The following is a 24,189-nucleotide window of genomic DNA, read 5'->3' as shown; positions in this document are numbered from 1 at the left end:
ATGGCTCTCAAGAAATAACATTATAAAATGTGAATTATTTATGGTTCTCTCTGTCAAAAAGGTTCCCGACCACTTGCTTAATTCTATATATCTATAAATGTTATTTATTTCACAAAAAGAAAGATGGAAAAGAAGTAAATACTCTCTTTTCAAGTAATTAACTTTTCACGTTCATTTTATTTAATGAAACCTAATTAAAACAAAAAAGAACAGCAAATAGTCAGTAAACACGAATATCTATAATAAATGAAAGTGGGATATTTGCAAATATCTACTTTTCAAAACAGTTGTATAATTACATAATTACCTAGTATATATTCATCCTTTTCATCACAACAATGAATGACCTTTTTAAATACATTTCATTTCAATTATGTTTTTGTAAGTGTCTTGATGATTTAATGTGACTTTTATTTAAGGCACAAAGAGACAACAATCCATTCATATAATTTTAGTGCTTTATTGCATGTTTTGGGATGTGGGAGAAAAACTAAATACCCGGAGAAAACTCACACAGGCCCAGGAAGAAGATGCAAACCCTGGTTGCCTTGTTGTGGTGACGTGTATTATAAAATAAAATATTTTAGTGCTGGTTGGCTAAAGTGATCAAGGTATTTATTATTAAAATGTTATTACAAAAAAAAAACTACTTTACTTCCTCATTTTATGTTATTCTCCCTTCATGATTTTTAGCCACAATTAGATTCATGATCTCAGAATTTGCCGTCACATGCACAATGGAAATGAAGTCATCGATTAGGCAAAACATTACCGTTTTTGCCCACTAGTGTCCTTAAAATCACCTCAAAGTGAAAGTCATCTAGTGTTACTTTAACATCTAGGCCAGATGCTGTATCTCAAAAACTTTTTCACTTTTAATGACCTAAATTTAATAAAGTCTCACTACTTTTATCCAGGAAGCATATTGGTTGGGGACCAGTGATTTATTACAACCATTCACTCATTTTCTGAGTCACTGATCCTCACAAGGGTCGCATGGGATGCTGGAACCTATACTATCTAACTACAAGCACCAGGTGGAGGCCGTCTTTAATCAGTGGTCAGCCAATCACACGGCACTAGGAGACAGACAACGATTCATGCTCACAATTTAAAGTGTTCGACCAGCCTACCACGCATCTTTTTTTTGGATGTGGGAGAAAACCATAGTACCCGGAGAAAACCCACACAAGTCCGGGGAGAACTCGCAAACCCCCCGCAGTGAGAACCGATCTGGAATCAAACTCTCGACCCCAGAACTGTGAGGCTGACATGCCTTGATTAGTCAACATTTAATATAATAATTTCTGTCAGCCCTATTGTTTACATTCAAATCAGATGGTGTAAGAAAAAAAGTTTGTATTTATGTCTGCCTTCTAGATTTAAGGTTTTGAAACTCTTCAGTGTCAGTTGACGTAACTGCAGCCGTGTAAAACCACCAAGAAACTGGCGTACCCGGAGAAAACCCACTCAGGCCCAGGGAGAACATGCAAACTCCACACAGGTGGACCAACCTTGGATTCGTTGAATATAGTTTCCTACGGTAGTCTGAAAATGATGACCTCTGCAACGTCACTTCCACACCCACATGCTTCATTCAGGCTCCAGGTGGTTGTCAATGAGGACACGGGGTGATACTGCCACACCCTAGCCCAACCCTGATGATTGTTACCCCAAATACACAACATTAACGCAAGTAAGCGCTTTTTCGGATCAGCGTTTCTTGACCAATGGCTTAGATGAGCCACACTGTAAAACTGAACATGTCTTCCTTTAGAATTCTGAGCTCAGACGTAACCAAGGTCATTGGACCAAAACTCCACATGCGCCTTTACTTCCTGTTTACCATGTCAAATAGAAGAAACACCCTGTGGCAAAAGCATGTGAGATGGACCAGAACAGAGGCGTTAGTGTTTCTGAGGAGAGAGAAAAGATAAGTGCAATGAGATAATGCAATTTTTCTCTCATTTGAAAGAGTTCGTCATCAGACTTGGATCATTCTTCTGCAGAATCTTCTGTCTTACCTGGTAGGAGCTATACTTTTATCCATTTAACTGGTGCTTTTTACAAGGCATATAGCAAAGGCTGATTATCTGGGACATAGAAAAGTAGTGGATCATCAAATATGTTGTAATACAAAGTGTAATCCTCATTTTGGGTTCACCATCTTGCTACTTCAGAATTAGATGTTTTTGTGGTAGGTTCTAACTGTATAATGTTCTGCTTCTGGTTGATTTTGGTTTTAATTCAACGGTTAACCTATTAGTTTAAAGACATGAAATCATGGAACATTATTCAAATATTTGGCTCAATACAATACATAGACATCAGATTCATTTCAAATGGGAGGGTTGACACTGGGAAGTCCATTTGCTGCCAATCACAGGCTGCCCAGTTCAAATGGAATGCACAAAATCCAAAGAGCCACGTGATTCGGCGTCTATGAATGTCAATAGTACTGAAGGAGTTAAGTGTTGTTTAGATAAGCATAAGAAACTATGCCAGTACTTTCTGTTATCATTCTTCTTCAGTCAAAGCTTTAAAGTGTCCATTTTCAAATTAAATATGTTCTAATATTATAGTGAAAGGGCCTCCACTTGTATAACCCCTCTTTTCACCTTCTGATGATGCAGCGAGTGGTTAGTGCAACGGCCTCACAGTGGGGGTCCTGGGTTCAAATCCAGGTCGGTCCACCTGTGTGGAGTTTGCATGTCCTCCCTGGGCCTGCGTGGGTTTTCTCTGGGTTTCCTAACACATTCCAAAGACATACATTTTAGGCTGATTGGACACTAAATTTCCCCTGGGTATGAGGTGAATGATTGTTTCTCTCCTTGTGCCCCACGATTGGCTGACCACCAATAATTCAGGGTGTCCCCAGCCTGTGGCCCAAAGTCAGCTGGGATACGCTCCAGCACCCCCGTGAGCCTAGTGAGGATAACGTGGTTCAGAAAATGTGTTGGGATGAAATATTAATTATACAGTCTAATTTTAGGACAATTGTGGAGTTGGATGCCACTAATGATTTTGGATGTTGTTACCTAAAATGTACACTAGAGTACGCACTTAGATCTTGTAAAAGTTTCTCACTCAGTTCCGCCTAGCACATGATCGTCTATTTCGAATTGAACAGCCACATTGGACTTGAAAATCGTCTCATCTCATTTTCTGAACCGCTTTATCCTCATTAGGGTCGCGGGGGGTGCTGGAGCCTATTCCAATCAGCCTACCCTGCATATATTTGGAATGTGGCAGACTTAATGTTTCAAAACATGCATGTTAGGTTGAGTGAACACTTAAAATTAACTGTAATTATGAGTGTCAATGGTTGTTCGTGTCACCGTGCTCTGCGATTGGCTGCCCGTAGTAACTAGGATAGGCTCCAACACCCCATGACTCTTGTGAGGATAAGCAACATGGAAAATGAATGAATGAAATATCCGGTATGTCCAAGGAGTGGCGAGATGACATAGGGCATACATTTTATCAATGTCGATAGTAAAGCCATTCAAATATGATTAATTCATTAATTTTCTGAGCTGCTTTATACTCACTAAGGTTGCTGAGGGTGCTGGAGCCTATCCTAGCTGACTTCAGCACAAGGAGGGGGGGGGGGGGGGGCTGAATGGTGGCCAGCCAATCGCAGGGCCAGAGTTGCCCGGAGAAAATCCACACAAGCATAGGAAGAACATGCAAACTCCACCGACCTGGGAACGAACCCTCCCATACCTAGGGGCAATTTAGAATATCCAACCAGCCTACTATGCATGTCTTTGGAATGTGCAAGGAAACCAGAGTACCCAGAGAAAACCCACCCAAGCCCTGGTATAGCGTGCAAACTCCACACAGGTGGATTGACCTGGATTCGAATCCAGGACCCCAGAACTGTGAGGCCAACATACTGACCACTCTTCCGCTGGGCCGCTCAAATCAATCAAATACGAGTACCCCAAATGTTCCCCCCTTTCTCAATATATCATTAATACCCATTATCACATGCACTTGTGTGTATGTTCATGGGTATAAATGACATCACAACATGGCCACGCCTGTAAGAGTACATTTTTGTGTTTGATCATGCTCTCTATTATCATAGTAGCAAATTGCTCTTTTTTAGAACCTTAGATTTTTTCTATATGAATGTTATTTATATTGTTTTTTTGGTCTTTAGGAACCCGTTGTTTTTAATGGGCTTTTACACCGTTTGTGTCTCCGGAAATTGGACATAGTGATACCTCTTTATTTAGTAGGCCCTCTTTGACGTCCACGTCTTCGCCGGGTGTCCGATCTGTCCGATCCCAGCTTGACTGCCTGCCGGCCGGTCGCAATGTGTTACTCGCCCCCGCTCTAGAATTAGGACAAAAAGGCACCCAGGAAATAACTTACAGGAATGGCGGATGGTGCAATAACTCTTAAAGGCTTGCGGGCTCAAATAGGTAAGGAAAATATTGTCTGGCGTTGTTTAGTTTCAGAGAGTTTTGCTTTTTTTGGCGGTGATTTGCAACGCGGTCAGATCAGCCCTCCCCCCGCCACCATTTCCACCAACACCGGGCTAGTAACGGTAGCACTCATCGCCTTGACAATGGACCATAAAATGAGCACATTTGTCACCGATTACACTTTTAAACGTCATAAATATTACAATTTGCTGTTACGTCCTCACGAGGAAGACAACGATTCTTTTTTTTGCCTGGATAGCACTCTTTGGCTAATGCTAAATTGAAGTTGTAACGTTATCTTCCCAGCCAGACAGGCTGACATTTATTCGATGACATTATTTTTCGTGAGTTTTGTCAAATATGTCCCGATCAGTTGCCCATAGCAAGAAGTTATTAAATAATTGAGTTGCGACTTGCTGGTGCAGAGCTCGACGACATAGCCGCTTTAGCTCATCCCATCAAGAAGTTATAGTTAGCTGTCAAATGGGATTTTTTTTTGCTTTATTTTCAATTAAACAGGAAACAACTTAATTGCTGTTTCTTACAGTCGTTTCTCATCGTTTCCTTTGTTAGCAAGTTTAGTTGTATGTTGACATACGGTCTAAACCCCCTCCTTTATCAGTCAATGGTTACCATAACAATGTCTGACCTGAATTTTAGATAATGCATCATCATTGTCACAGATGCAGAAACAGCGGATCGAGAGCTGATACACTGATAAGGACTTAAGGGGGATGGGGGGCACTGCTTACAGCATCTGATTATCAGTTTGCCACTTCCGCTATGTGCAGGGGCATGAATGCACATTTTGTTATGACTGCAGTTTGTGTGTGTGTGTTTGAATAGAGAGTTGGTTAATGCAGTGTTTCCCACCCTTTTTTTGAGCTGGAGCACACTTTTTGCATTGAAAAAATCTCAAGAGAAACCCATCTGAAAATCTTTTGATTTAAAACTGTCACTTATTTGAACAATAATCATTCTCACCAAAGTTTTATCAACAGGAATCACATAAACCTCCAAAATCTCATTTTTCACACTGACCTAATATCACCAAAAGTTGATGTCCGCGGACCCTGAAGAACTTGCAGTTCAAGTGATGCTAAAATAAGTATTGTGATGTTTTTAATTGCATACTTTTATGACTTCTCCAACTATTACTCAAATATCCTGATATCAGGCAAAAAAATGTTCCGGTTTATGTTAAAATAAGCATTTTGGAATCTGAATCTTGTATAATCTATAATTTAAGGTTCATCGTATTTTCATTTTAACCTTGTAATAGTTCAATTTTAATCTTGTTATATTCATATGAATTTTTCACTCTTTATATTACATTGTATGACATCTTGCAATTTCCCTTGGGACACCTGACCATTGGTCACGGTACACCAATGGTTGGGAAACGCTGGGTTAATTAATGCATGCTCGGCTTGGGTGTGTTGGGTGTTACTCCTGGCAACAAGTAGCCAGATATAGTGCTGATATTCTTCCTGTTCCCCCCTTTTCCATCCACTCCTCCCACTCTGGAACCTTCATCCGCCCCATTTTGTGGTTTTTTGAAAATAAAGCAAACGATGAGAGAGAAGACAAAAGGAATTGATGCTTAAAATAATAATGTGAATAGTTTCTTGTGTACCCATTCGTGGCATCAGTCCTTCGAGGTCACATTGGGATGTCAGGAATCTCGCTCATGTGCTTGTAGGTTTCCACAAAAATGCCGGCAAGGAGCAAACTACCCGGTTGAAATGATGGCTTAGCGCCGCCACAAGGTTAACCGTTCTTGCCAAATTATTAGCGGCATGACAAGAATTTCTGAAATGGAGTCAACCATTGCAGTCAGTGGCTTTTGGTTTCTCTCTTATTTGTTCTCTTGACTTAACTCCGAGTGAGAGAATGACTGAAATCCATCTGGAAGACTCCCCGGGGTTCTATCACCATGCCAGGATGGACTGCAAATAGCCCAGGCTTACCTTTGCATGACAAGGTCTGGGGTAATCCTGTAGATCTGGCAGTGTGTTTAAAAGTGTGCGTGTGGGATTGCCAGCAGGCAGCAACATTGCTAAATTGTGTCCATGTCACAATATGTGATGTCTCCTTTTGGGTCACAATGTTTGGTCCGGACAGGCAGCGAATAATAACCTTCAGTCTTCCCAGTCCTGAATGGGTTGAAAGTCTATTACTGTCAATGGATGTCCAAGTAAGATTGCCTCTTTATTTCAGTGAAGACACCTGCCTCTTTTGAGACCCTCCTCCACTGTCTAATCAGAGCACATTAATTTGCACATGAATGATCATTTCGCTCTATGGTAACTTGTATTTGTTGATTTATTTTCACAACCCAAGCTGTTCAGGCTGAGCAATAAACCATTGATATTTTCTTCCAGTAGAAGAACTAGAAAAATGAATGGTTTTATGAGAGACTTAAAACTCCAAGTAAACTTGGCATAAATAATCTACATTAAACCATAGTTTTATGGGTGCATTTTGTAAAGACTTGAAAATTATACACATGCATTTGGAGAATCCCATAGTTTTTCGATCTAATGTGTGCCTCCATTTAAGCGGTGTATTTGAAAATGTTGAATTAGCAGATTCTGTGATTGGACTTCTTTATTGCTGCTGGATTGCTTTAATTTTGAAAGACAATTGTTTGGGGTGCAATTAACTATTATAGTTTTTCTTTATATTATTTTTTATATGAAAGTTTTCTTGATTAACAACATTACATCCCAAATCCAAGAAGCTTACTCAATCAATGCAACCGTAAGTCAACAGATTTGAGTTTGTGTGCTCTTTTTCATCCATACTGTGCTTCACATAGCAACAGTTGCCCCTGGTACATGTTGTTCTTCATCAGTTTATTGATTCTCATCCCTCATATAATAAAAAAGAATATCAAATGAGTCAATATTGATCTTTTTTTTTCCCTGAAAATTGAGGACACAGTGACTAGCTGCTTTTCCAGAAGGATAATGTTGAGTGCTTAGGGGAAAGGTTATATACTCTAATTACAATACGTGTGAGTTCTCAGCTCATGTTTCACTGATCTCTACAGTGAACCTAGTTTCAGATTGCAGACAAGAGCAATTTAGTACCTTTGTTGCACAATAAGATTTTCACATTTCTATTCTACTCTCTTAAGTCAACCAGAGCTCATGTACACTGAAAGTGAATAAAACCCAAGGCCTCATTGTGTGGCTGCAGTTGGAAGATAAATGAATGAAGTTGGGAACAGCCTTGTTTTCATATCACATGACAGATCTAATTTGCCTCCTCGTCAGCAGTTGAGTTGTGCTGAGAATGCAGCGCTAAGAAATGCAGCTTGTTTCCTTCCTATTGGGCATGCTAGGCTCCCTTTTTAAAATGATTTTAAATGACACTTTTTGTTCAACTTTTTGAATCTTTGTTACAGCTGCATTTGTCACACAAATGGGATGATCAGGTTACAGTAGCTTTGACAGCTAGAGACATTCTATTCAAACATTCAAGTCATTACTGTCTAGTAGAATTGTCCAATAAATTGTTCCTGTGGCAAATTTGTTGGTTGTCCGGCCTCCCTTACATGCTGTTGCTAAGGATTAGTGAAGTGTTGTTATATTTTTTCCATAGGCTAATCTCGACTATCTATATGATTAGTTGATTAATCTGACGATTCATTTTTTGACTAATATTGTGATTTTTTTTGGGGGGTTAATTAATATTTCACAAAACCTACAAGACAATTTGTCTCGTAGATATTTGCTCAGAATTTTGCTCGTATCTAGAATTCCTTGTATGTCGGGGCACTCTTATTTCAAGGTATATTACTGTATATGTAGTGTATTTTAATCTGGTTCCTCATGTTCAAACTTGCACTAAATCAGGACCACGTCTGTCTAACGTAGTTTTATTAAATGGAATGTACGTAATGTTTTTTTCCACTGGTTAAAATCCGTTGAGAACAGCTTCTTATTTCTAGTGATGAAATGTAGATTAGAGGTTTTACTCGGTCTACTGAGATGTCCATACCCCCGAACACCGCTTATTTTCATGATTTTACACACTCGGCAGCCACAGTACATTATTTAAAGCCTCCCTGATGTCACGGCAAGATGTAAAAGTGTTCTGACACCCACCATACTAGTTGTAATGCTAACAAAAGCTACACTAACAAGTTACATTTAGTGTGATAATCACTCAGTAAATCCCTTAGAAGGCTAAAACAACATTGCCTGCTTTTTCTTGCCAAGATAAAAACTATAAATTGTTACAAAATGGGCAATCCTGAAGCTCCCCAAAGGTTAAGATTGAATGTGCAACATTACAATTGAGCCCTAACCCAAGTGTCCTCTTTGGCTTGTTCAGCTGCAGCTGCGCAGGCTGAAGCCGAGGAGCGGCGCGTCCAGGTCGTGTGTCCTACAGTTGCAAACGCAGGAGCCAAAACACAGGGCTGTCGGCCAGGTAAAGTACCCTATCGCACCTCAGCGTGGCTTTATTTCCTCACTTAATCTGAACCGTTTGGTGCTACGCAATCCAATTGTAGCCCCCCACTCTGCATGGCTTAGTCAACAGAGGGCCTGAGTCATCACCTTATTACTTGACAAGCTTATTAATGATAAACACCGGTCGGTACTCACAACTTGCTGTACAACTGTTACTATGATGTATCAGTATAAGCTGGAATCCACAGGAGAGTGACTTTTTGTGTGCTTTCAGTTCTTGACGGGGGCGTGCTCCGAGTAGACGATCGTTTGCGTGTCGCGAAGGAGAGAAGAGAAGAGGCGGACAGGCAACAAGGTAAGAAAAAACATCTTCGGTATTATTTAAATGCAACACTGTCTTGCAACTTTTGGGAAAATGCAATCTTGTGTAGAAACCTTCAATCATAGAAATTGCTAGAATGTCAAGCCATGCTTTTTGAGGAATGGCTGACTGAAACTAATTTTCCCAATCGGGCCACCAAATCCAGAAATGTGGGTTCTTGTTCCACAGAGAATCATGTTGTGGCTTTGTTGACGTAATTATCGCATGCAGCTGCTTTTCCCATGAATGTCAGGCCCTGTACCCCCTGACACACCGTTTACGCTGATTTCCATACCAGACTATACTTGAAACTAGGCCTCAGCGATATAACAAATTGTTATCACAACAAAAAAAATGATCAGTCTTTGGACCAGTTTTTAATTTTGCAGTGTTGTAGTTCACCACATTTTTTTGCAGATTGACCACGATGAGAGAGACCAATGTCAACCGGACTGAAAAGTGAAAATGCTGTTTCCTTTTGTATGCCCTCAGCTTTACGTGAGTCCCAGATAATGGAGCGTGAGCGCAAGGCCAAGGTGCAAGTGGAGCGGCAGTTGGAGGAACGTCAGAAGAAAGCTGTGGAGCAGCGAAAGAAGGAGGAACAGAAGCGCCTAGCTGTGGAGGAGAAGAGGAAGCAGAAACAAGAAGAGGAAAAGGTACACACGCCATTAAAAGGCCTTTGCAGAAGGAACGATACCCATCTAAACCATTTTTACTGTAACGACAACATTTTTCATATTTTCTTGACACCCAAGGAGCATTACGAAGCAGTGATGAGACGGACGTTAGAGCGAAGCCAGCGGGCTGACCAAAGACAGAAGAGATGGTCCTGGGGTGGATTATCAACAGACTCAGACGGCCGAACAGGTAATGGCTTTTTTTTTTTAATGGTTTGTGCTATTGCTATTTAAAGCTTTCATCAATGGCCACTCTTTCTTAAAGCCCCACAATCATAAGGTTTTACACTAATTAGATGATAGAATCTGATCAAAGAAGATTAAATAAATTTGATAGAGGTCCATACCCATTTGAATTCTTCAATAAAGTAACCAATGACGTAATCGAAGACAGCCTAGGGCGTGTAACTCAATGGAAAACAGTAGTCGAGATTTTACCACTAAAGGCCAAAATTACAATAATGAGTGTGAAATACAGTGCGCTCTACAAGGAAGCATCGTGGGTTTCATTAATATTGGCCTACCCACGTATTGATTGTGGGTAATGAAGTTTTATTCTGAGAAAGGGTGCCATTGGCTATCAGTGTTGTGTGCACGAGTGTACATCATTACCCATGTGTAGGAGAAACTTGCATGAATACATTGTTCAGTGCTCGTAGATATCTGTTATACATGAAAGAGATGCGGTAAAATGCGTTAGGTCATAGTGAGATTTTAACGATTGTGCCTGATTTAATTTTTTGACTAAAGCCCACAAATCCTTGGCATTACAAAAATATCTGTTAAGGTTGGATTTTAACTCGAAACTGTCCAAATGAAGAAAGACTTGATAGCTGCCAAGCAATGTTTACTATTCCACCGTGCCGGGAAATGAGATCACCAGGCCTCGTGCGTGTTATCAATCCCTGCTGAGAGGTTTCTTTCACCACAGGAGACTCTGATGCCGGCTCCTCATCTCCAGTAGCTATAGTAATTGCTCCTGCCTCATCAGAAAAGCCACCAAGGACTCGAGAAGGTTTTCTTTGCAATTTGCCTGCTGGTTTAAATCCGCAGCATGGGCACATATTGGTGCTTGCTAGTTTACGCTGGTTTTTACTAGACCCTGAACTTTTCACACCTTCTGCGGCCTAACACAAATGAGTATGAGTAGACGGCGCCTCTTTCAGTCTGCTTTCTACGGGCAGGGAATGTTGTCTTAGGTCTTGAACTCATTCCCCCTTTTGGGCTGGGTGGGGTCATTGGGGCTACTTTGCATGGAAGCCCAGTGGTGAGACTGAACTAATAATGTCACTTTGAGTTCTGATCAAGCCTTATGCTGGCTACTCAGTCTACTGTACTAACTTCACCGCATGATGTCAAAGCACAATGGAGTGGTTGTTGTTTAAAAATATATGCATATATTTTTAGCATGTGAAGATTTGATTGTAATGTAGAAAATCTGACCAGAATGATATGACCGGTTGCAAAAATACTGCCTTTTTACTGATTTGAAAAAATGAAAAGATGATTACCTAAATACGTGAAGCACTTGATAGGCATTTTTTAACACCACCCGGACAATAGCCAATCAATCTAAATACGATCTTGATGAAGGCAGATATTTTTGGAGCTACCACTGTCATACTATGTCTTATTAGCCAATGTGTATTTAGAATTTATGTGAAACTAGTCGTTAAACCTCCCTTTAGAGCCTCCCACTTTTAGCTACCTGTCGTTGAATCCTTCCATTGTGTGTCCTTCCTCCTACCTGCTAGTAGACAAACGCTCTACATCCACCACCAACCTCAAGCCAGCGTCAGAGGCTAGCATCAGTAAACGCCTATCCTCCTCCGCCACCCTCGTCAAATCCCCTGACAAAAGTAAGTTTTGTGTTCCTCTTCTCCCTAACCCTTCCTTGTCTAGCCTCTTCTCTTCCTTGTATTTCTTTTGTGATGTCTTGTAGCTGTTTGACCAATAACAACTTGATCATGGAAAGAAATGTTTAGAAACAAAACATCCAACTAGACTGTCCCAACTGGCAGACACTTTCGAGTCAAGTCATAATTCCTGACTCACTTATCCAATCAGGAATCACAGACACATTTAGGCTTTCACAGACAGTCGGATTAAAACCCTTGAAAGAATCCCCTTAATGCAGATGCACTTAAGGTACCGTGTTTATAAGGCATTTTTTTTCCTTAAGAAAGGCAAATAGCTTCAAAAAGGTTCATCAGTAAAAAGGATTGTTTCAAATCTACGAAAGAACTGTAGTCTAAAATACATTTTATTTATGAGTTAGAGGTTTGGGTTTCTTTTTGATAGCTTTTTACTCCACAAGTATAAAATTGAAGTCCCCATATTTAGGCTCCATGTGCAAAAATCTGATAAGTAATAGAAAGGGGAATATCATTCCAGCATGTTGGCTTGACATCTGACTCCATCTTAAGATATTTGAGGCCAGATTTAACACTGCTCATGTCGAAACGCATGATTTGACACGAGTACCATTCAATTTGTAACATGGGGCCAAATTCACCTTTGAGTATTGTCGTCATTGTGTCCCAGGTTTTAAATCCAGGAGTACGTCTTGTAACCGTTTGCCTCGGAAAGACAGTGCTGCTAAAGAGGAAGGCAAAAAGCTGTCGGTGGAGCCGAAAGGTGCCTTTTCCCCACTCATCTATGTTCAATGCAATTACCTCACCACTGGGTTTGAGCCATTATTCAACAGTTCTGATCCCTTGGAGACTTATTTACCCTCCAGCTGTAGCTAAAAATCCTTCTTCAAAGATAACAAGCATATAACAATACAACATTGCGTAGCCAAATGTGCTAATTACAAGAAAAATCAGTGTGGAAAAAGACTTAAAGGAATTAGCAAGTATTGGAATATATTACTTTTTGCCTGCAGCTTTGAAAAGCTAAGCTGTTTTTTTTTTTTTTTTACCATCCATATCCCAGAACCGTTTACAATGGCGCCTATGTGCGCCTCACGTCTCACTTTTGATGATCACCAGTTTGGCATCAGCTGCCGTGACGCTCGCTTATTCACACAAAGACCATATCTGCACATGACCCATGCAAAAGTCTCTCAGCGGGGATGTTGACTCTCTTCTTGTGTCTCGTTGGCCGTGACGTTGCGCTCACGTCCGTAGGTGCTTCCGTGAAGAAGAGGAGTTGGTCCCTCACACGAGTAAGTGTGGGCAGAGCACAGACTCCTACCAAGGCTGTTAAGGGGACAGCAGACAATCAAGGTGGCTAGCATGGAATAATCAGTCGATCACTTTATTTTCCTCATGGCTCCCACCGGCTTCCGTCGTCTACTTTTTTGGGGGGGCTCGGGTAACAGGCATGATGCACTTTTATAAATAGCATGCTCAATCTGAATCTGGAAGAGCTTTTGTGGGGATACACCTTCATTGGTTTTAAGCATCATACCTCGCGTTTTGACTGGTTCTATGTCATTTTTTGGTTGATGTAAACTCACTTCCTTCCCCCCAAAATCTCACAAACGCTAACATTTTTTAGGTCTAGTCCTGATTTCAATAAGCTGCTTTAACATTAAAAATGCTCGCTTTGTTAACCAGATCCTTTTTTTTTTTTTGCTCTATGCTTCTTGCAACCACCGCTCACCCCTCGTCGCCGTTTTCGTTATGGAGTTGTCCACTCCAGCAATGGTCTTGTTGTATGTCCACACTAACAACATGTATTGTTTTTGCAGTGTCACAAAGTGTAGATTGTGTTCTTCCTCTACAGATGACGTCTTCCTAGTTGGATTTAAGATCCGATGTTAGCGCATCAGTGCCATCCCACAATTGCACCCACTTGTGCACCAAATCCCTTGAAGAGTGCCACTGTGAAATCTGTGTATTAACCAGCAAAGCTTTTGTTTGTCCTTTAGAACACATTTGATCCTGAATCATATATATTTTGTTGTATTTTACATGCGCTAGTTTCTTAAGAGGTTCACAGCATGTTTTTACTTGAGATGGGCTGGCGGTGGGTGATACGTTAAATTCCCAAATTAAGATACATTTTGGGCCTTGATCCAAATTAGGATGTCTTGACCTTGGGGTTGTCCTGCCCTCTGCTAAGTGCCACACGCAAGTCCTTATCACTGTTCTTTTAGCCTCTTAATTCCTTTCTGCGTAGTAGAAGGCCGCCAGCACTTAAATTGTAAATAGCATCTGTCAGTAGCTTATGTCAGTCCGCTCAGTGAGAAGATCCACTGAGATGTGCAACTCTGCCACTTGAGTAGTGAGCACATTTTAAGATCCTGCATAGGCCATGTAATACATGATCTGTCATATATAGGATATATTTTATACACAAAACCCAGATAACAAAAAACTAACACTTAATGAGCATAATGTCAAATTATTCTTTTTTTTCTGCAAACATTTTTAACTCAAAACACATTCCATTTAGAAAAAAAATGGCTTTATTGGATCTTTTAGTCACAACTCAACACCTACAATATTTTTTGTTTGGGTTTTACTTTTTTGGCATGTGTGCTATAGGCAGCCTCAGCCTGGTTGATTTCGTGATTACTTCAAGTTATTCTTGAGGACAGTTGAGATTGACTTGGTGGACATGGAGGGTTAACGACTGGTAGTCGTGTATTGTGTCTTTTCGTAAAACTAACCATATTCATTTGGTGTTCACTAATCGTCCAATATTTTCTCTCCCCTGAGCATAACCGCATTGCCTTTAAGGAACCATTGATTTCACCACTTTGTTGACTCATGCACCGTAGAAAATGTAGTGCTCTGTCTTAGTTTTTCTGACATGGCTTTAGTGCTTTCTCATCAAATGATTTCATTGAAAGTGAAGTGCTTTGTGAAATGAATGAGACAAAACTTTTTTTGATTCTCTCCTGTTGGTCAAATCACATGGTGACTTATCTAACTCACATTCCCCATCCCTGCTGTCCCCACCTCCCTTTTTGAATGCTTTTTTTGCCCCCCTCCCCTCTCTCTCTCTCTTTCCTTGTCCCTTGTGCTCTTTTTGTTTTGGGTTTCATTTTTCGGTGGCTTGCTACATAGCTCGCAAGCAACCAACTTGCACAGCGGACGGAGGGGCCTTTAGTCGTCTGCTCACTCCCACCCAGGCTTCAATAGCTAGGAGCAAGAGTGCTGCTGCCCTTTCCCCTGATGGAACAGATGCTCCAGGTAACCCTGCCCCCTAACAGAGGAAGGTTCTTCACACTTTTCTCATTTAACCCTCCTTTCTACTGTACCAGAAAGGTCTTTAATATTAAGTAGAGCTGTGAAGAACACAAGTCTGTATGTATAACGAAACATGTGGTAGTCGAGCATCTTCTCCTTTTGGGTCATCTTTTGAATCCATTGACAAAAGGGAAAACTGTTTGGTGGATACATTTGAAGTCAATCTCAATTGTTAAAACTGGATCGGCTATTGCAGTGGCACTGGATTTGTAAGCAATCAATGTTAATGCAAGTAATGAAAATGTATTTCGCCATCTAATTACTGCTTATTTACTCTTCAGTCTCTTAGACAATTGATAGAATGGAGAAAAATCTTGTTGTTGGTGCAAGCCAACTTTTTGTTCAGTATTGATTTTGTTGATGTGTGGATTCCCTGTGAAAGTAACGAAAAACAGGAGACCATATCATCCATTTTTTGGAAACAGCATTTCTGCCGGGCTTAAATCTGAACTTTATCAATATGTATAGGCAAAGTGCATTTAAAAATATAAATTTTTCTCCAAGACATTCCAATTCCTCAAATTTTAAATTATAATTGAATGTATTTCATTTGAATTAGAATTTAATTCTGCTCAAGTTTATTTTGGAAGGGTCTTAAATTTCTCTTGATGAGACCTTAGCATCCCTGTTTGCAACCTTTTATTCTTATTGATGTTCAGTGCAATCAGGTTTTCCTTATTATGGAAATGGGAACAAATCATGCTGGTGTCAGCCAATTGTTTCTAATAGACTCGAACCCTAAATATTATAATTATTCTCAACTTGCAGTATTTTTCTGCATCTGAGGAGCTTTAGGGTCCATGCTAAGAGATCTTCTCAAAGCTTCTTGAGAGCGTTATGCTTCTATGGGTGTTCAGGCACCAAGTTCTGAAACTTGTCAGTCTAGGTGGCTCTTTTCCTCTGGCAATATTCCCATAGAACTGTCCTATTGTGCAGGTTTGCATGGGATCCATTCCCAATCGGCGGTGTTGTGAATGCGATTGCAAATGCTTGTCTCTTTCTATGCAAGCCAGAGTCTAGACCACACTCCAGTGTAGGGTGTTGTCCTCCTTTTTGTCTCAAGTCTACTGAGAAAAGCAGTGTTAAAAAATGAATACTCCTAGTCAGTGGTGGTGCTTGTGGTTCACCACTTAAATAATACAAGACAGTATTTCAATGTATGTGGTTAAAGTAGATGCAAAGGTTCTGCTTAGTAAGTACAGTCCAAGTTTTGTTTTAGAAAGCGTATCGAATCTGCAACAAATTACAGCTGTATAGGTTTTTAGCTGTGACGTTTATTGACCAGCCATTACATACCCATTAGCCGATTATGGATTGTTTTCAAAGTATGGCCCCCGTGGAAACACGACCCATCTGCAGCAAACTGCAGTAGCGCAGTGGTCAAGATGAATGCAGATTCACAGAGAAGACATTTGTGACTGAGCTTTGGCAGCGAGAGTCCTCGAGGTCGTCGGATTATCATTACTAATCCCTCAGCCTGGGACAGAGAGTCGATAGTTATCTGACAATAAGTTGTCCTGTGGAAACCTACACTTCAATGATAGCTGCAGTGATTTGACTGCTCAGTATTGATGTCTAAAATTGGTAGGGTGTTAGTTTTGGCAATTGTTCTCACTTCAATCATTTGAAATAGATAGAGAAATTTATACAGGTGTTAGCGTTGGCATTAAGTAGGCTTTTATTCCACTTAGGTTTAATTGGAGCAGATTAGTGCTATTGCAGTGCGAGAGGTCACACAACATAGAAAGACATTTACTTTGACAGTCACAAGAAACGAAAAATCTATGGTGGATGGCAAAATTTACCATATAAAGTGCCAATTTTCTAAAATATTCTTAATATATATGTCTTTTCAATGAGTTATGACCGTGGGCACACAACAAATATAGTCCATATGTAGAGTCCCCACTACTTACATATTTCCTTGTGCTTTAGTGGCACGTACTAATAATTTCAATTGTTTGCGACAATCACAAACTACAACCTTTTTCTTAAAACAAAATAATATTCTAATATTAGAAATGTTTGTCAGTGTTTCTGTTTTTGTTGTTGTCCATCTGTTTGGTTTTCCTCAATTACTTGTGAAAAAACATTTCAACTGTTGCTTGCTTCGGTGTTACATTTAACAGATCTTTGTTTTGGTCCCGTTAAAATCAATTTCCTACACTTCCATTTTTTTTTTACTTGTCATCCGCACCTCTTTGTTTCTAATTTTTTTCCCCCTTGTATCCCCCTTCTTGTTTATTTCTTTCCAACTTTTGCTCTTTGCTGCTTCGCTGCCCAATCCGGCTCGCTTGTTATGCTTGGCCCTGCCGATGACTGTGTCCTTTACCAGAGTGTCACCTGTGTCCTCGCTCAGCCTCCGCCGCCCCTCTCAACCCACCGCGTGGGCCCCTGCGCAGCCGCAGCATCGACCGGCAGAAGAATGGCATGACCACTTCCGTGTCAGCTGACGGAGCCCTCGATCCATCGTTGGTAAGACCATCCTTTGATTCCATTGATTTAACTCAGTGTACCTAATCCTGAAGCACCTTTTTTTCCGCTAAAAGTCATAAGTTAAAAAACTTCCAGTTCACATAACCTAGACATTAGAATGGCAATGTAACAAATTGGGTTTCGTGTATATTCTTCATGTTGCAATTTGTATGTGTTGAGTGCTTTGTTTTCTGGGCTGACCCTAACGGCATTGTTTGTCTGACTGGTGTGAAAGAGGGAGGGTTTGGCATACTGGTTTTGTGTTGTTAACGTCAGAGTGGTCATGTTCCATGCTTTCGTTTACAAACAATGAGAAGTCTAACTCTTCACCCATCTCTAAGCACTAATAGTAAATACAGTAGTACCTTTCATTCATTCATTTTCTGAACCGTTTATCCTCCCTCACAAAGGTCACAGGGGTGCTGGTGCCTATCCCAGCTAACTATGAAGACCACCCTGAATCGGTGGCCAGCCACTCGGGGCACAAGAAGGACAACTATTCACACTCACAATCATACTTAGGAGCAATTTAGAGTGTTCAACCTGCCTACTGTGCATGTTTTGTGATGTGGGAGGAAACCGGAGTACCCGTAGAATACCCACGCAAACCAGAGGAAAAATGCGAACTCCACACAGTGAGGGCAGACCTAGGATCGAACCCATGACCCCAGAACAGTGAGGCCGGCACACTGATACAGTGGTGCCTCTACTTACGAAATTAATTCCTTCCAAAGATTTTTTCGTATCTTGGATTTTTTTTGTAAGTAGAGGTATATTTTACATTGAATTAGCGTAGTTTGCACAATCTTTAACACTACCTAAAATATATATATATTTTTTTTCTTGTTAGACAAAGGCTTTGTGGGATGAAAAATTATTAATTTTTTTGTGGAGATGTTAAGCACAAGGCCGCTCCTTATATCATGGTAACGTGTACAATGGGGCTACCAATGGATACATTTGCCATTCAAAGTACTTGGATGCAAATGACAAGAAAATGCTGCCCCCTAACTCTATTCAGCACAATGTTATCTAGCGCCACTTGGAAGTGACATCTCTCGCTGCTGTAACCTTTCAGTCATTCTGTGAGGCTGTGAAAGGACGCGTTGACATGGCATGAGACAAACTGGTGGCCTGATTACGGCCAGATCGGGTCATGCAAAGCATACTATACACCCTGAGCCTTAGGCCTTTCCGCTTCCCTTCTCTTTGTGTCTGCTTCATTGTTGAATGATTGGTGTACAGATACATTTAGGACTTTCTTCCAAATTAATCGGTGTATTATGTTCAAGCTTTTCTTTCACAACCTACCAAAAATATTTGTCTCGATTATGAAGCAGGCAGCCTTTCCAGACCTCGTACCTTGACCTAGCATGTTTTATTACAAGTGCAAATGTCTCTCCTTATTGCCAGCGGTGAACCCCTTTTTGTGGTAAATGTAGCTCGCCTTTCTGAATTGCTGTGGGAAAATGTAACTCTAGTTGTTGGGAATTCATGTTCCACCTCTCTGCTGTGTTGGGGGGAAAAACAGAACAAGCAGGAAAGACCATTGACCTCGCCCGGGCGACAACGCCCACCATCTCCATCCATCCCTATGGTACGCAACCGCTCACCATCCCCTGCCCCGAAACCATCTCCTAAGAGGGCACCTTCCCCAGGAGCATCAAAGTAAGATGCCAACTCATATTTGAATGAACGATCATGTGTCAGTTAAATGAAGTTAATGACAACCATGTTTTGTTGTGACAGGCCAAATTCAAAGGCGCGGCCGCCCTCACCTGCAATGAAACATTCCCAAAATACTCAAACGACATCAGCGAAACCCCCACCCATCCAGAAACCGGCTCTAACCCCACCAGGGCCACCGACACTGCGAAAGAGGGACTCCCGCTCTAAGGACATGTTGTTACCACTCCAGGCTGGGTCATCACAGTCCTCTGACTCAAGCAAATCCAAGGAGAAAGATGGTGAGTATAAAAACTCATTTAAAAAAAAAAAGTCTTATTGTTGTAATGACTATTCTGATCGTTAGAAAAGGCTATACAAGAATTCTTAATCGTGATGTCACAACAAATAGAAGCATAAAACCTCATTTCATTGTCTTTAAAGTGAACACAAAACGGTCACTGTCTCTTACTGCCTCTGGTGTGTACTTGATTTTGTGTCTTGTGTACAGTGATGTGGCAGTAAATCTCAGTAGAGCAGCCCCTTCAAATCTCAGTTGTTGTCACTTCCTGTCCCACATTATGCACAGTGATGCTGCCACCGTCTGGTTAAATGTTGTTTTTCAATAGGCCAAGTGCAGTGGTTCTTAACCCCCTCCAGTTGAATATGCACATTCACCGAACCTGACTTTAGTGTAAAATTAAAGATGTTCTTTTCAAATTGAACATATATAAATTCCTCGCAGCACTGATTGGCCAAACAATCTCATGTATTTATCTGCAGCCAGTGATGGCCAATCAGGGCTTGTTATTGTGAATAGACATGAGGAGTCGAGGTGTCTTGACCTCTGCGGCAGAGGGTCCACCGAACGAACCCCCGAGCCCGTTTCACTAAACCCAGGTTATTGTAATGTTTATTTATTTATTTTTTACAATTCAGGTTGGATTTTATTTTGTGCGCTTCATTTGTCTGCTCTGCTCAGAGAACGCCACAGTAGACCGCAATTGTGCATGCTCACAATTTAGAGGGAACATTGCTTAGAAAGCAATTTTCTTGTATTTGTACAATGACTAAAGATATTCCATTCCCATTAGTCCATCAATAAATAACTTTTTGGCTGCCATTGGGGGGAATTGCAATCCAATTATGTGGCTCTTTTCATACTTACATTTCAAATTGAAGTACACTTTTTAATAACCATATCCCAATAAAGGATTCAAATGCGACCGAAGAAATTTGGTTTAGTTTTGGGTTGCTTTTGCCATATGTATTCTCATATTGTTAAGCAGTGACATTAAGTTATGAGTGTGTATTTTCCTGTTTCACTTAAATGTAAAGGGCGGTCCAGTGACACGGGTAGTTAGCATGTCCGCCTCACAGCTCTGGGGTCCTGGGTTCAAATCCAGGTCACGTCCAGCCTCCAGCAAAATTGATTGGTTATTTCAACCAGTCTAATTTTACATTGAACTCAATCAAATTTGAAAAATCTTTCAGATTCTAAGACCGGAACCAACTCGGCGGCCGAGGCTGCAAAACTCTTGGCGGAGCACCGCAGACAAATGCGGGAGCAGAAGGAGAAAGATGAACTACTTAGAATACAGCGCGAGGAAGAGGAAAAGTGAGTTGAATATTTTCGCTGGTGTTGTCTCATGACCAATGTCAATTTGAAAGTCATGGATGGAGAAAAAAAAGTTGTTTGGTTCCCGGTTCCAGGCTCAGGAAAGAGGAAGAGGACCGTCTCGCAGAGGAGGCTCGGCTCCTGCGACAAGAGGAGGAGAAGAAACTGGCGGAGGAGAGGAGAGTGAAAGAGGAAGAGGATGCCCAAAAAGCCGAGGAGGAGCGGGAGCGACTGGAGGCCGAGGAGGCTCTGAGGCAAGTTGAGCTGCAGAAGGAGCGGGAGGAGGCCGAGGCCAAAGCCCTGGAGGAGGCCGAGAGGGTCCGCCAGGAACGTGACCGCGTCATGCAGCAAAACCAGCAAGAGCGTATGGAGAGGAAAAAGGTACTTAGTCAAAATGCAATCAATTGTAGAGGATCAATGGAAGTGAAATATGATACGTATATGTTACAGAGAATTGAGGAGATAATGAAAAGGACTAGAAAGGGAGATGGAAATGAATTTAAGGTGAGAACATTTTCTTTTTTTTTTTTCAAGTATTATGTAAGAATGTGGGTTTCAGGAGTCAGTATTGTCACTCTTTATGCAGAGGGATGATGATAAGGAGCAGGATGACGCCGAAGACGGCATGGACACAATGAGCTTTGAGGCAAAAGGTACAGAAGTCATACCAAAAAAGGGCTTTTAAAAAAATAGAACACTAATGACTCCATTTTTTTTCATTTATGGTATTTAAATAACTCCCATTTAAAGGTTGATCCTCTGCTCAGTTTTGTGTTATGACTTATTTCCTCTTACATTGACTTTTGCTTTTAATTTACTATTGTAAATATGGTTGTGTCTTGAAAGACATTAAAATGAATTGTATTATTACAATTCTAAAAGGTTAAATGTGTTAACACTTGACTGTTTCATGATAGGTGAAGCACAGATGGGGGACATTGCCATGGAAACACACAATTGTGACAATGGAGTGGAAAAAAGAGAAGAGCCTATTGGCTGTCTGAACGGGAGAGACGAAACGGACGACAAGGAGAACAACAACACCCCAGAAGAGACTCAGGCTGTCAGGTAAGACCGACAGAACCACGATTCCATTCCTTCGACATCCCTAAAAGTCATTGGCTTTCAACTCGGACCTTCCTCTATCCAGTCCAGATCCAAAGAGCCGCCTGGTGGAAGGCTCGGAGTTTCTAAACGAACAAGACTCGGCTAACGTGGAGGAGGTGTCATCTATGGGTGGGAAGACCAACCAGTGGAGCTTTGAGGAGCTCATGGATCGCAATGTCAATGCTAAGACTCACGCACTCATCGAGGCGGAGGATTTGATCAACAGTGATGGGTCAGAAGGGACCAAGGGAAGCCCTGTCAACTCTTTGCATTCCTCAAGTCAACCCATAGAGGCACTGTCAGGTTAGCAAAATATTACAGTCTTCATTCTTTAGATCAGGGGTGTCAAACTCCCTTTGGTCTGCGGGCCGGACCAGTAAACTCATTGCAAAATGACATAGAACTAACAATAAGCCCACTTTTTTTCCTTTGTATTAGTCACTAATACTAATAATTAGTGCAAAGAATGAGTAAATTATCAAAATGTTTATTAACAGAATATTCCTTTTACATTATGAACAATATATTATGAACAAGAGAATAACATAACATAAATAAATGTCAATTCATGTTGTCTGCACGTTCTAAAACACTGCGGATAATACAAGAACTACACATTTTAAAGAAAATTCATTCTTTTTTATACAATGCAGCTTTCTTCCCCGGGCCGTACCAAACCACCAGACGGGCCGGATTCGGCCCGCGGGCCGTATGTTTGACACCCCTGCTTTAGATTATTTCTTTTTAGGGCTGCATAATATGGCCCCAAATTAATTTGTTTTTATATCATCTGGACAAAGATAACTCCAATCAATGGTGGAAATTCTTTTAACATTCAGGCCTAATGATACTCTTTCATCCTCATGTCTCCTACAGAGATTTGATGCTGTTTCCAGCACTGAGAAGCATCTTTGGTGTTGCAGTCTTCTGAGCACAATTTTCCTAACGGTTCCCTTCACCCCGTAAATTCCCAGGAGGGAGACTAAGGTGAACTGTAAAGATGTCACCCCAAGTGCTAAGTGTCTCATCTTTCAAGATGACAAAAGCTTCAGGGTAATGTTCCTTTTCTCCTCTTGTTAAGTCTTTTTTTTCTCCTTTTTTTTCTACGTTCAGATTTTTTTTAAGCGCTTATTTTGTGTTTCTGTCAGCAATGTGCGGTTGTAATTTATTAAGTTTGGCTTATTTGTTGGTTAGATGTCATTTTCTCGTATCTCGGGGATTTACGGCACGTGGCTCTTTTTGAATTTAATTGACCGACTACTGTTGTTTTCCATCGTCTATTATGGCCTTACCCGTTTGTTTTCTTCTACAACTCCAAATAGGATCACTTGTGTCCTTTCATGCAACTGATCACAGTTTTATCTTCATTAGTAAAACAATTGGGTGCACGAGTAGGATGTCAACCAAGCATTTAAACAAAAAAAGGCGTTTTCTTCTGGACATTTCCCGGCATTGCAATATCATTTTTGGCCACAAGAGAGCATAGCAGCCATGTTTAAATTCCCAAAACAACTCTAAGTTGTTTTTGATATTCAGGGCTTAGTATGTTTTTGTTGAATTTTTGTACATTTGTATATTAAGCTTATGTTTACTAATAATGTGGTTGTAGTTTGTCAATGTTTTTCTTTCGGGAAAAAAAACCAATGCGTAACATTCTTAACTTCTGCTCTTTTTAAGTCAGGAATCTCACTGTCTTTTGTTGTCTTTTCCGTACCACATGCTAGCTGCTTTATTGGAAAAAACAGCAAAATGTATATCAGCGATTTATTATTTAATATTACAAAAAACTGTTTATATAAGAATATACAGTTCTGCATATATTTAAGTGTGTGTTTGTTTGTGTATATTATAAATCAGTGTTAGGCCAATGAAGCCACGATAAGGGCCGAGTAGCAACTCTGAAAGTGACCGTAGGTTTGAGCCTTCAATATCTCTTCCTGCAGTTAAAATGTTGAATTCTTTGGGAATGTCCAGTTACTGCCTTGTTGTTTGTTGGTGCCCGTACCCTCTCGCCAACTAAACTAAGGACCTGAGAGCTTAAGAATGTCTAACTTTCCTCCTTGATAGGTTTTGGATTTTAACCTGCCTGTCAGGCACTCATGATCGCTGTCCACTTTATCCGTTAACGTTTGGTTACTAGATAGTGCTGTGCCTTAGTTGGAGGGTTAGTCTTTAAAGTTACTGTTGTCTAAAAAAAAATAGCAAGCGTGTCCTTACCTCTGCTT

The 24,189-nt window shown here is 40.7% G+C and overlaps 1 protein-coding gene and 1 long non-coding RNA gene across 26 annotated transcripts; one reads left to right on the top strand and one right to left on the bottom strand.

Annotated features, from left to right (window-relative positions):
* Nucleotides 1–1,053: 1,053 nt before the first annotated feature.
* Nucleotides 1,054–4,567, bottom strand: LOC144207166 (uncharacterized). Its single transcript, XR_013328595.1, has 3 exons — nt 4,233–4,567; nt 2,025–2,093; nt 1,054–1,916 (listed from the first exon to the last, which is right to left on the bottom strand). It is a non-coding gene; the product is annotated as an uncharacterized LOC144207166 (long non-coding RNA).
* On the top strand, nt 1,923–23,784 carry map7d3 (MAP7 domain containing 3). 25 transcript variants are annotated; one of them, XM_077732444.1, is made up of 20 exons: nt 1,923–2,027; nt 8,781–8,876; nt 9,132–9,212; nt 9,711–9,874; nt 9,974–10,085; nt 10,827–10,910; nt 11,650–11,754; nt 12,440–12,532; nt 13,027–13,125; nt 14,917–15,042; nt 17,435–17,574; nt 19,106–19,242; nt 19,324–19,541; nt 20,734–20,857; nt 20,953–21,238; nt 21,308–21,361; nt 21,444–21,510; nt 21,775–21,925; nt 22,008–22,267; nt 22,841–23,784. In XM_077732444.1, exons 4-20 carry the CDS (start codon nt 9,731–9,733, stop codon nt 22,846–22,848), a joined length of 2,208 nt encoding a protein of 735 aa, XP_077588570.1. In that variant the 5' UTR covers nt 1,923–2,027; nt 8,781–8,876; nt 9,132–9,212; nt 9,711–9,730; the 3' UTR covers nt 22,849–23,784. The 25 variants fall into 25 exon arrangements, with proteins under 25 accessions (XP_077588570.1, XP_077588558.1, XP_077588560.1 ...); XM_077732432.1 differs by lacking the exon at nt 1,923–2,027 and adding an exon at nt 4,245–4,433 and having other exon boundaries at nt 11,653–11,754; XM_077732434.1 differs by lacking the exon at nt 1,923–2,027 and adding an exon at nt 4,245–4,433 and having other exon boundaries at nt 17,459–17,574.
* The last annotated feature ends 405 nt before the right edge of the window (nt 23,785–24,189 follow it).

The sequence above is a fragment of the Stigmatopora nigra genome, chromosome 14, assembly GCF_051989575.1.
Source record: "Stigmatopora nigra isolate UIUO_SnigA chromosome 14, RoL_Snig_1.1, whole genome shotgun sequence".
Classification (NCBI taxonomy): domain Eukaryota; kingdom Metazoa; phylum Chordata; class Actinopteri; order Syngnathiformes; family Syngnathidae; genus Stigmatopora; species Stigmatopora nigra.
The sequence above is the reverse complement of the archived record's forward strand: the minus strand, read 5'-3'. Positions and strand labels throughout refer to the sequence as shown.